The sequence below is a fragment of the Apteryx rowi genome, unplaced genomic scaffold (assembly GCF_003343035.1).
Source record: "Apteryx rowi isolate R43461 unplaced genomic scaffold, aptRow1 scaffold_74, whole genome shotgun sequence".
NCBI classification, from domain to species: Eukaryota; Metazoa; Chordata; class Aves; order Apterygiformes; family Apterygidae; genus Apteryx; species Apteryx rowi.
The window spans coordinates 1,110,183-1,124,087 of record NW_020451027.1 but is presented as its reverse complement, the minus strand read 5'-3'; the positions used below and the strand labels follow the sequence as shown (position 1 = coordinate 1,124,087).

Sequence of the window (13,905 nt, the reverse complement as noted above, 5' to 3'; positions counted from 1 at the left end):
ATAGTTAAAACAAAGATAACTGGGATAACTGAGTAATTTCCCATATATTACAGTAAATTAAAAAAGCACTGAAAAGACAATTTGACAGATACACTTGTTTTCAAACTAGCTGGATACAATGAAGATAAGTCTTGGGATGAAAAATGAGAAACTACTAAACTGCCACTGGCCTTGTCTATTAAACTGGTGACAATAGCTCTTCATATCTGGGAAAATTGGTGGATCTGGCAAAACCAAGCTAAACAAAACCCAAGGCTCCCAGGAGCCCCAATGCAACAGCCTCTCAGTGTTTGCTTCCGGAATGGTGCTAGTTTGTGACCCTTCACTACAGCTCACTCCACAAAGAGCAGATTTCTGCTCTGTGCTGGGGGTCAGCTAAGTTGCACTGCTTACTGAACTTCAAGAAGGTTATACAAGGATGAAGTCCTAGTTATACAGAAGAAAAATAGCTTTGTTATGAATCCTGCCAGGTAAATAAACAACTCACTTTTTTTTTTATTTGGAATCTTAAATTTTCTTTCAGATGTGCAGTTCAAATTAATGCATTATACCACGTAGCCTATCAGTATTTTCTTTCAGATAGTGATTTTTTAATATCATAGAAGATTTCACTGTTAAAGTAAAATTAAAGTGAAAAAATAAGAGGGTTTGGAGGTACTAAAGTAAAGGAAGGAAAACAAATATTGTTACTTTCTTGATATTATAATCAGTTACTCAGATAAGGTGATTGTTTTAGACAAGGTGACTGATTAACAGTATTATTTATTCACAAATCAGATTTGGAMAAAACTGAATTAAAATCAGAATGTATTGCTACTATGTCCAAAATAATATTTATACACAGTCTGAAGACATTATTTAAATGTTTTGAAGGAGAAAAACAACTTAAAGGTCTCTTAATAATATAGCTCCCTCTGTAAAACTTGACCTCAAATAATAATAGAGAAGAAACAATATGCAACCTAGTTATGAATGTTTATCTCCTACTGACATATGTGGGCATTACATACATACTCTGATCCAGAGTTCAGCACTGTAATGGCTTTGAACCTGCAACTGTAAAGTTAATGAGAGAACATCTCAAGTGCTGCAAGAGCGCAARGTCAGGTCCAAAATACTTGCAGTGATATAAAAAGACCCCTGGAAACTTTATTATTTTTTCTCAAAACCTTTAGAGATATATATTTACCACATTAAAAATTCTATAACAAACATGTAAAACAAATAAAATTTCACTCATCCTGACACTGTTGCCATTCCTGAAAAATACCTACCAGATCTTTCACAGTTAGGAAACCAATCAAATAAAAAAAAAAAAGCCCATTCAATCTTTTTAACTTTTGTGTCTTGCATTCATTATCATTTCAAAAAAAAAGTTCCCTTAATTTGAAATTGGCTATGAAGAAGAACAAAAACATCCAGAACAAAGCAGAAAATACCATTTGATTATCTTGATTGCATCTTGCACTTGGTTGTATGGTCTCTCTCTAAACTCTGACTCATCTGCCACCAGCAGGCTTTAAGGTGATAATCACCCACGCAGAGCTATTTGCACATCATGTCAATCCTATCCCATGTCTAATTATACCCTTTATAACTAACTGTTTAGCATAATTAGTGGAATTATGCTTTACAGGCATAAAGATAGAAGCTATAGGTTAAAAGATTAAACCTTTTTGAAGGCCTACATGAACAAACTAGTAACTGTGGTATTTGGTCACAATAATGAACATTTTGATGCATTGGCCTACATAAAATTGCACAATGATTATTTATAGCAAGTAAAATAATGTAGTTTGAGAATATTTACATACTGTATGTAGACATTGCTGATCATAAAAGCTTAAAAATTATGAAATGGTTTTGGGACTCATTAATTGCTAACACTCTCACCAGTATTTTTCCAGACATGGCTGAAAAATGCTGAAAGGACCAGCACTGGAATCAAGAATGCTGGAAATGATCAGAGAACCTATTATTCAACTGATAGACAACAGCAGGTACAAATGACCTTAATGGGAAAGCTCTGATTTAATTATTTTTCTAGATGATCAGAAAGGATGTTTACTTAATGACCACTCTTTCTTTGTGTTCAGTCTTTATGATGTGCTGCTTTAATACAAGATCCTTTGAGGTTAAAAAAAGATACATGTATGTGCACACAGGTAAATATATTTTATTTTTTGCTGGGCATGCTTGAAGTTTGTTTCAAAAGTGTTAAATGAACATCTGTTTGAAGTGGCATCTTCTTTGTATGCTGACAGTTTAGTGTTCACTTCCCCCCTCTCCCCCCCATATATGCTAGGAAAAGCTTGCAGTGCACAAAAGCCAATACCCCCAAGTTAGTGTTTGCTGACAGGCAAAATAAAACCCAAACTGCATCTCCTGTGAATAACTTCCGGTCCCCAGATGGGGAAAAAATCTACTGATATGAACACAAACGTTGTATTAGCATAGATGAAAGAAGAAATCATGCAGAATCCATTAAAGCAGCCACAACTAATTCACCTTGTTTGTTTTCATGTATTAATTGTAATTCTGCTAAATTCTCTGAGAGATCAGGATAAATMTATGGGTTCTGTCCTTGTTTAATGATAATTCTGCTATTTCTGTCCTACAGAAAAGATGTTCAGAACATTGTGCAAGTGGAGCTATTTTTCCCCAAGCTATTTTTTAAGAAAAAACAACTGAAAAAGCCAAGGAGAGTAGTCAGTATTTACTTATGCTCATGAAGAGAAGCTCACGCTTCATCCTTTCCATGTAGGCAAAGAAATTTGTTGAATTCTACCACATATTATTCCAATACATTTATAGCAGATTTAAAATAATTCATAGACTTGAAGTAACCCTTGTATTTCCTATGGGTGTTAAACAAAATTTTCTCCATTTTTAATAGATAGACAGTGCTAATCACTCCAGTGTAAAATTCAAAGAGGTCAACAATGCATCCTTTCAGGTCACCATGATTTAAAAGATAATTGAGTTTCCCTATTAAGTTTTCAAAGGCCAACATCTGCTGATGCTCAGAAATGGTGGATGTGGTTGTATGGAGTGTAAAGTGAAAACACAACCATATAGTCCATGCAACACAGTACTAAGGAACTATAGCACAACCAAACTCCAAAGAGCTATTTTCCCGTTTATCCCATTTCTGTTATTAATGGCAGGAGTACTCCTGATAACAATAGCATAAACTGTGTATCTTACTGTCTTTTATTTAGTTCATCTTTTGATTATAAAATAGTGTGTAAACACAAGGTTTTGAAAGAAGCATATCACTACACATTTGCAGTTGTGCAAATGTCAAAGCAGATACTAAAGCAGAAAAAATACATTATTAAAATCGAAGGCTTTCATTTGCAAGTCATTGTCATCGATGCTGTTTCTCTATTTAAAGCTGCAAAACAGACGCCATGGCATTCAGCTGGTAACACTACTCTCATTTACAAGGAGGCTAGTTTTGATGGCATTTAACTTGCTGTCTAGAGTTTACAAATCAGTGCCTATTCATGAGTTTAAGTAACCTGAGCTGATTTATAAATTGAGAGACCTGACCATGCATCATAAGAAGCAAGGCAGTTTTATCCAAATTATTATGGATTATGGATTATATGGAGCTGGATATTAGGTATGGCAAATTGCATTTTACCACTGTGATATTTTATCATTGTGATAGTCCTGCTTCGCACAGAACTTCCAACAGATTCCAACAAATATGCTACATTTACTGAGCTGAAAAATGAAAAATATTTTTATAAATTCTTCCATTTGCTCTTTGAGTTTACACACCCACACATACACACACGTTTACACACAAGCAAACACACACACAAAAACTAATGATTCTATACTTATCCATTATTAGCAAACACTCTTTTTGGGAAAATATACTCAACAAATATTTTCTGTGGAACTGTGTCCTAATTCTCTGTATAACACTCAGTTTTATAATATACAGCTTTTATTTGCTGATCAAAACAGATCAGGAAATTTGTGCTGGAAGGGAGATGTACTGTCATGAGTGACCTTCTCTCTGATCACATAATATGGTTATGTTTTAATGTAACAGAGGAAAGCTAATACATAGCCTGTTCACTGTAAAGCACATTTCAGAGAAACATTGTCTACAACAGAAATGGATGTTGGGAAAATAGATCCAAGAAGTTGAATGACAATGCAAAACAATACTGTTTTTATTACTTACTACCAATACTGGAAATACTGGGTATACCTGCAGAGAAAAAAACAAAAAAATGTATTGTTAGCTGTTTGCTGTGGTTGGCTGAGGTATTAAATCTAAGAGACTAGAAACAATTTTCTCCTAATTTTCAGAATGTTATATCAATAAATAGTTAAAACTAAGCAATTACCAATACATATCCAAACCTTTCTAAATGTAGAGCCTTTAGATTCTTCAATATGAGACTGCAGGGACCACTAAAATGTATTGACAGATTGGTATTTCTGGGACCTATACCAGCTCTCTGAACTTCATGAATTCGTTCAGAACAGTTTTGTATTTGAACTAACCAGCCATTAGGTTTAATACTCTGGATAAAAATATCAGTCATGCATGTATTATGCAGATCTAGGAAAATAATTTAACCAAGGGATAGATGCACTGCTAGCTGCTTTGGCCAGCTGCTTAAATCAGTTGATACCTTCTGTTGCATGAACTGTATATAGCTATTATTTTTTCCCTCTTTTACCTGATGGTTATCTAAATTAAGGTATGGAAAAGAAATGTAATTGAGCAAAATGATCTAATGCATTAGGCCACTCACATTGATTAAAACTCTTATTGATTTTTTTGCTTTCACTTCCATCCCTATGTCGAATTAATGTAAGGAAAGCATTCCAGAGACAGGTGAGATTTCCAGAAGGGGTGGGTCTGCTGAGGATTAAAGCTTCTCTGTCCAATTAGCAACGCAGGATCCCACGTTGCATGATGCAGTCCCACATTTAGTTTGTGGTTTTGACTACCCTGAAGGGTGTGTGGCAGAGAAATATGGAAGTGAAATCTTTTCTGAAATTTCATTTTCTTTAGATAAAATGGCAGCACGAATGGCACTATTGCTAGTCTTCTGGGTTATAGCCACAAATTGCAGATCAGTATTTAAAACCTGGATGTTTGCATCCTCTCAGTTAAATACAGTTTGCCTTTTATAAGTTTTATTGACTCTTGATGGCTTGCATTTTACTGCAGAAATCTGTCTATTTCTCCATTAAACATCTGCTATACTTCTTTCAAAGTCTTTCTTGAAGTTCTGTCTTACTCAGAGATGGTATGGACCTTATTCTGCAATTAAGCAAGCTGAGGATAAATGATATTCACTGTAAGCAAGGTTGTAGAGTCAAGTTGGGAACATTCCTAAATTGTGTCACGGCTAAGACAATGCTGAAATAATTGCATTTGCAGAATGGGGACCATAAATAGATCTTTTGTGTTTCACCACATCCGTCCTGGGGCACATGTAAAACCAGCTAGCTGGTTTTATATCCCATATGGAACCCGTGGTCTGGCAGAGTGCCAAGTACTGCATTGGAGACAGCACCTGCTATTAACTGAGTTCCATACTCAGATGTTGTTTGTAAAATTAATTATTTTTTATTTCTACTGAGATTAACAAGTATTTTCCAAAATTTTAGAATCATGCAGTAAGTATTAAAAGCTAAATAAAAACATCATCATAATAGAAAAATGGTATTATCTTTCTAGAAACAACAAAAGGTTCTTACTCCATCACTATAATTTTCAGTTGGAAGAGATTATTGTAAGAAAATTCCTATCCCCTTACCTTAAATGTCAAAAAAGCAATCAATTTTAAAATAATTTTCTCCAAAGTTTCAATAGCAACTTATTTACATTTTTGCAAGTCATGTAGCTGTTTTAAATTACCAGGATTCATTTTCCTTTATACACTGATGGAAAGTGCACAGATATTAGATAAAATACAGATACTGTATTCTCACACTCACACTTTCACTGTGAAATGGTATTTTTATTTCCTTTGGGTATTCTCCCCTCCCCCTGCTTCAACTCTCCTTCTTCCACATGCACATTCAAATATCCTCTCCTTCCTCTCCAGAACGAGCTGTAGCAAAGGGAGAGGTTTTCCTGCAAGCCTGCACTCCTCTTTCTACTGTATTTCAAAATTCTTAATGAATTCATAGTGATAAATGCTTCCTGGGAAGAGAATAATGAAAAGAAGACACCAGCTTGCCTGAAGGGCTCTGCATTAACCTTGCTAGGTTGTCTTTAGGTTCTGTATGAAAAACTCTTTTGTTATTTCCATGCAGAATTTCTTTAACCAGCTTGATTTTTGGAATACCTGGTTTCCCTGTGTGTTATGACTGGTCTTGATAGTGCACTACTTCATAAAGAGCATGAAAATGGCATCTCTAAGTTTGTCTAGAAAAGGGATGGTTATGAGGGCCATGAAACAGGATCTATTAATACTCTGTAAAAAATAAAGTGCATGTACGATGGGAAAATTATTCTTAGCAAGAGTTTTTTTTTGTGAGCTCCGGAGTTACATATTGAGGCTAGTTCTTGAATTCAGTGGAGCTGTATCTAGTGTAAGTCCTTAGGTAATAAGGCACAGGAGGTTTGATTCGCCCTTTCTGTTTCTGTAAATGTAGTGGCTTGACTTTATGGTTCCTCCATTAGCACCCACTGTCAGCAGGACTAATAGGTTGCTGTGCAACCCAGAAGAGAGGTTGTAGAGTCCTCCCACTAGTGCAGTCCCTCTGGGTAGGAACTGTTGGAGAAACTGTTATGTAAAATGAATCATTTCCATTTGGCTTTCTAATGAGATCTCTGAGCACTCTGTATCAGTAAAATGCTGTAAATAAGTTAGAGAGAAAGGTGAAGAATCAGGCCCATTGCTTCCCTTAATGCACAACTCTCACTCTTCATCTAGATATAAAAAGTAAGCAAACCCAACTAACTGATCTCTTCTTAAACCAAAAATAATGTTTAGTCTGAATTCTCTTCCCTCTGAAATCACTGGGAAGGACATAAACTGTAATGGAGACAGTTTTTTGTTGAGAAAACGGTAATTAAAGCATACAAAGTAAGTTCAGAGGTAGCTAGTGCCACAGAAATGGCAAAGATTCCAGAAATAAGTCTCTAATACTATTGATTATTTGTGACTTGACTTGAAGGTGGTGTTTTGGTATATAAATGTTTGCTGTAAGTGCATTTAAATGTGTATGTATTATATGAGAGAAAAAAAAATCTGTTGTTTTCCTTTCAAATGGTCTTCTGCATCTGACTTGTAATTTTCTGGTTTTGCCCTTTTCCAGAAATGGGTTTGGTTTAGCTATTAGCTATCATACAGCTGACTCTACTGAGAAAGAAGAAAAAAAAAACCTCTGAAGAGTGTTTCACCAAATCAGATACTAGCAAAGAAAGTGAGTTTTTGATTTTTTTCTAAAGATCATGTCAGTATGAAGCCCATAATACAAAGGAACAGTGTCAACCTTTTCAGTGAGAAGGGCCACACTCTTCTTCCAGTAGCATCAGGGTGGGTCGTACACTGCAGTCCTGTTATCACTTCAGATAGTCAATCTGGGTGTGCACTTTCTGCCAGCAGAGCAATTGATGCAGCGAGGCTGCATGTTTTCCTGGGCAGAGAGTGTGTATGGAGTGGATGAAATATTCTGGCAACTTGATCTTGGATGCCATCTTTCCCAGGGGCTTTTCTGCCTCTTCTCCATTGCTAGCTGAACGTGCATATGCCAGGGAGCCAGGGACAAGGTCCTGCTGCTATCAGAGCAATACACCTCGCTTGCAGCTTGCTCATATTCAGGCTGTTAATTCCACATCTGATCTTTTGCTGGAATGTCTGTGCTGCAGTGTGACAGCACGCCCTGCACTGAATCCTTTTTTCYTTTGCAAATCCTCCGTTGAGGTATGATTGCAATATCAGAACTTCATCATCAATTTTAGATGTTTTGAATTCTCGAGTACTTTAGCACCCTGAGAAGCTGGGAGAGCTTCCTAGCATGTTGTAATCCTTCAAAGTGAGTAATTGTCATGCTCATAGGAGGAAACCTTTCATGTGTTGTCAAACAACATTCAGGCAAAAAATTCAGGCAAAGGATCATACACAGAGAAAGACAAAAATCTTAGGAAATTTAGGACGTGTTTCATTGCAAGAGCCATAAAACTCCTGCCACTCTTAATTTTGAAGTTGCTTGCTTTGTAAAGATTGAAATTTTTTTAATTCACAGAAATGAAGTGGTTAGGTGAAGTTTGTTACTCTTCACCTCTGCTTTCCTAAGCAATATCACCACAAATAAATGGGACACAGAAAATATTTTGTCACTGCTTGATTAGGTAACACCTTTTAAAACTTTGGCCTTTTCTCATGATGTTTTAGCACTTTTAACCCAGTACTGAAAACTCTTTGTATGGGAAACTCCTAGTGAGATCAAAGGATTTTTCAAGTAATCCTAATTTATTGATTTCCATCAGAAACTTCGAAAACCCCAAACTTCTTCATTGTATACTGTGTAAACAGATTTGTTTGAAACCAGTGACAAGGATGGAAGCAGTCGATTTCCCCAAAATAGATTCCACCATAACTAACACAAGCAACTCTGTAGGGTCATACAAGAGAATACAGTGCTGAAAAATAATTTTTCAAGCCACATTTAAAAAAATATAGCAAATATTACTTATGGTGCATCATTTTCAGGTATATACCTGCGTCCTTGTACTGATGATTGCAGTCAGTCGATATACCTTTAAGAGGGAAGTCAGTTTATCAGCTGCAGGTTTTCCTGACACTCCTGTCTTCCTGAATACCCCTACTTCAAATACAATTTTGCCCTCACCAACAGGTTTCTCAGCCTCATACACCTTTTGTGTGATTTCTTCCTGTGGTTTTACATCTTCTGTAAGCTTCATGAGCCAAAATTAATATTTAATAAAAAGTGAGGACAGTAGGAACCTTTGCTGTTTTGTAATATGTATTTGCATTAATACCTGCCTTTTTATCTATGAAAGATGTTATCAAAATCATCAAGAAACAATATTTTACTTTTCAAGCAGGAATGTCCCATTCCTTTGAATTAAGATCACGTGGGACCACTTCCTCTACCCCAATCATTGGGGAAAGCTCCTTCCAGTTGTTTGAGAAAGTGGGACCYTCAGAATATGGGACACTCTCTACAGGATGAATATGCTTTGATGGGACAGCAAGATGCATGATCTTTTCAGTTAGAAGGACACATACTCCTTAGATTCCTGAATAGAAAGCCTGCTGTCACACAACCTCTTGGCCAACTTCATTCACACCAGTCCTTCAAGATAGCTTTGTGTCATCAAATATTCRTGGGGAAAAATACAAACACAGATGAGGGAGATCAGTGTAATACTTCAAGTGCCATTTTTTTTGCCAGAAACCCTTTCTGTGGCAGTTCTGCAGTGATTCCTCATAAGTCTTTTCCCATTCAGGGAGGATTAAGGCAGTGCTGCTGAGACAGGGGCTGTACTATCAGAGGGGACACACTGCACAAGAAATTTTGTAAACTGACTGAGATATCTGCCTAACTGTTGACTGAAAAAATATATGTTCCCTCTGTCCTGGTCAATCCTTTGTTTCATGTTGAACTATGAATTAGGAAAGTCATGTTAACAGCTGGGAGATGGTTTTTGCTGAGTGTCAGGCAGTTTTGGTGCAGGTTATTGGTTGTGGAGGGACTGACAAAAAGCGAGCAGGCTTTGATGGATGGGAGCCCAGTGTAGTCTTAGACAGCTCTGTTTGATGGAGCAAAGAACGTAAGTGCCAAAGATGATCTAAACAACAGGAGGAAGAAAAGAGCTAGTGCTGTCAGACATATATGACTGTTGAGGAGAAAAGCTATCCTGTAATACCAAGTATAGAGAAATTCAATAAGATCACTCTGAGTGTCAAAACATATTGCAGAACAAACTATCCATAGCATGTGGCAGCACATGGGAATAAATGTAATCATAAAATAGTCAATAAGGTAGASTGAAAACATAAAATAAATGTTACGCAGTAGACAAATGCAGAGACATTATTAGTATCAGTAAACAGCAAAACACTCAGTGTTCTGTCACAAGCACAATAAAGGGAAAAATGTTTTGCATTCTTCTGAAGAAAGTCACATTGATAATGGGAAGGATACAGAAAATAGCTTTATATCAAGGTTTAGGCTGTGATTAGACAACAATCTAGAATGATCCTAAATTTCATGAGCTATGGCTTGAAAAGGTATAATAAAGTCTTATTTGCTGTAAAAATGGTAGAAATATAACAGTGGAAAGAACATAAGTTCCAGTTTGGAAAGATTTTTAAACCGACACTAGGCTTCTTGTTGAGTCTGAGTAAATTTCCAAAATTTAGAGAATCTTGAGAAAAATGATCATCTTTTTATTTTGTGAAAACTAAACTTTGTTTCATTTATACATCTAGATTTTAACTGTATTTTATTTAAACACAAAATCATACAAAACAGAAGAACCTCAAACCCATTTAAAATTAAAAATATTTTGGTCTTAGATAGAAGAAGTGGGACTCTGAAAATTGGAGGGAGGAAGAGAATCAAAGGGACACTGTACTGCTAGAGGTAACCTGTACTAGAGTACAGGTAATATAGACTGTCCCTATAGAATTAATTTAATAGATCAAGGAAGGTTTAGAGATGAACCAGATAAATAAGTTAATTCTATCAACATGTTCCAGAAAATGTTTACAGAATTCATCCCTATCTAGGGAGAGTGTAATGTAGCTAGGGCTATGTTACTGACTACATACCAGGATGGTGATATGAACACAGTAAGTTAAGTGAAATTACATTGGCTATGCAGAGAGATTACACAATAATGGGAAATTTTGTATGCTTCAACACATCCTGGATAAATCAGGGAATGACAAAAGAAAAAAAGCTTTCAAATACCATAAATGATTGCTGCTTGTAGCAAGTAATCAGACAACCCACAAGAATAGAAGCTTATTTAGTTCTGAATGGTGGTACCTAGGACCKGATTCAAGAAATAGCGAGAACCAGTTCTGGACTGAAAGTCAACATACTTGACGAGAAGGAAAAGACCAAACAAATTCACTGCAGTAATATTTAACTTTAAGATAGAGAGCAGACAGAAATGAGGAAGTTAGTTAAATGGAAATTGAAAAGAACAGCTAAAAATTGAATGCAGGCAGCATGGAGACAGTTTAGAGATAAAGTGTATGAGAGACCCAGCATAATCATATATCACCAAGAAAAACATTTTTAAATGATAAAAATCAAGCTATATAAAAAACCCCCAACCCAAAACAGCAGAATAAAGAAGATTTTAGAAAGATGTCCTTCAAAAATGTAAATCATGTCAAATGAGGAAGATGATAGGCAAAAAAGCATAAAATCTGTCAAGTTTAATATAAACCACAGTATTTTGAGAAGCAATTTACTACAAGCATAAAACCTAATAATTTTTTTGTTTAAACAAACACATTAGAAGCAGGAGGTGTCCTAGAGAGATGATTGTGTAGACAGGCAATCAAGGTATAAGAGTACTAAATGCCAAATTAATTGTTTCTATTGATGTTCACAAAAAGGAAGGTTAGAGAGATTCTCACACTGGAGGAAGTTTCTGAATGTCATTGTCTGAAGATGCTTTAGAAGACATAAATAATAATGAGCAATAACAAATCACCATAAGGTGGTATTCACCTAAAAAGGATATTAAAGGAACTCAAATATGAGATTTCTGAACTAACAACTGTAACATATAACCTGTCACTTATGTCAGCCTTGATGCCAGAAAAAATGTTGTAACTGTGACACCAGTCTTTAAAAGGGAATCTAGGGTTGATTCCTGTAATAACAGAATATAAAGCAGACACATTTTTAGGCTATCGTAAAAAACTCCATGTTGTGCTCATGTCCAGAATCTCACATGCAGTTTTAGTTTCACCAGCTTAAAAAATGACATTGTAGAACTAGAAGAGAGCAAGAATGACATAGATAATCAGAGAGGTGGCAGGACTTCTGTATATGAAGAGATTAAACAGATTAGGATTCTTTGCATAGAAAACAGACCGGGAAGTGGACATGACAAGTCTACATAATCATAAATAGTATTAAGCATGTAAATAGGGATGTATTATTCACTGTTTCTTCCAATCTAAGGACRTACAGGCTTAACTGAATAAAAGGATTTAAACCAAACAAAAGGAGGTATCTTTCACTCACTGGGTAATTAAAATGTGAAATGCGTTGCCATAAGATGTCACTGAAATCATACTTGTGAAAGTTGGGGCTCTGTCCACTCAGCAGCTAATAAGCGCAATGGTTCTGATGCAGGTTCCAGCTCAGAAAGCCAGTTTATTGCTAGAAACTGGGAAGGCAAACAAGACGTCCCTCTAAATTCACCCTACTTAAATTTTTCTGCAAATTCCTGGTGCTGATTACTGCTGAAGTCAGGATTTGAGGCTAGATGGAGATTTGTTCAGCTCAAATAAGGTTACGTTTTCAAGATGCTATCAAAACAATAATAATAAAATAATAGCAAAAACAACCTATTATTTGCAGTGTTTTGATTTTGATGGAATTGTATATTTGATAGAACTCAATAATGTTAAAGTTTCTTTGATCAGCTTCAGGTAGTGTTTGTGTGTGTGCTAAGTCCACTGTTACTTTTGGTGTATGCTCAACTGACGTAAAATTATGTAACCGACACGGCAGACTATGTTTAGAAATATCCTTATTTTCATGTTCAGATTCCCCCATTTAGATGACTGCTGAGGTAGCAACTGCATTATGCGTGTGTGTGTGTGTGCGTGTACATATGTAAATAAAACCCAAGCTTGTAAATCTCACCATTTTTTTTTTCTGAACATAGCTTTAAAGTATTAATTCTGTGAGCTATACTGTCACTTTTTTTATAACACAGGGAAAAAGTGAATACTCTTACAAAATGTTTTTCCCCTTCTTTTTGAAAGTTCCTTTCTCCTGCTTAGTAGGAATTTTATCATAATTTCATGCTCCCACACTTCATGGTTGTTAGTTGGTCTATTACTCTCACATTTAACTTGATAAGGTCCTGCTTCCTGTGATATTCATTTTTGACTTTTGATGACTCACAGCTGCTGCTTTGAAGTCTTAGATAACATTCTAAGGATTGCACATTGCTCCTGGTTTTAAACTTTCCATTCAATTGCAGTACATAGCTCTGTTTTTCCTAAATAACTTTTCAGTGGATTGTTATATTTTAATATTCTAAAATGAATGTTTTGCTTTTAATCAGGGCAAAACTCTGGACTCTTTTTGAAAAGAAGCTAATAAGTTCTGTTAAAGGGTTTGATGATTTATCCTCATCTTCTCTATTCCTTTCCTCAAAGGAATTTAAGTATGTTACTCAGTTTAGGATGAATCTGAATCATTGTATATTTCATACATGCATGCAAGGAAGAACTGATGCTTATACTTGTCTTTGTGCCCTCTCTTTCAGCACCATTTTCTTTTGGACCTTATCCTGGCCAGGACCAGTAAATGCAGCTCTCAATAACTTCCTTTGGATAATATAAAAGTGTACTGGAATAGTGAGTATGCACATTGTTGAATGGGTATTAGTTGGAAATAGGCAGATATAACAAGTTAATTTTTGTCCTCACTTCCCCTCTTAAACATGTACAGAGACCAACAAGATTGCAYGTGAATCTGGACTGCAGGTCAAGATCAGGCACAAGCTTTCCTGTGCCAACTTTTAAATATAATTATTAAACCTCAGAAAGATCTAGTGTCTGAGGTTTTCTAAATTTTCTTAAATGGAGAAAAAATGAGCAAGGACCTCATCACATAAGTTGAAGTTATTTTTTTTTGAATCTAGAGCGATAAGAATGCGTGAATGGAGAGCTGAGGGAGCCA

At 35.7% G+C, this 13,905-nt stretch overlaps 1 protein-coding gene across 1 annotated transcript in view; it reads right to left on the bottom strand.

The window, feature by feature from the left end:
- NTNG1 (netrin G1) overlaps nt 1–13,905 on the bottom strand; it is a 154,455-nt gene that overhangs the window by 44,716 nt on the left and 95,834 nt on the right. Inside the window, exon 4 of the mRNA XM_026087885.1 lies at nt 4,205–4,231. Within this exon, the coding sequence (XP_025943670.1) occupies nt 4,205–4,231 (27 nt within the window). The remainder of the gene's footprint in view (nt 1–4,204; nt 4,232–13,905) is intronic.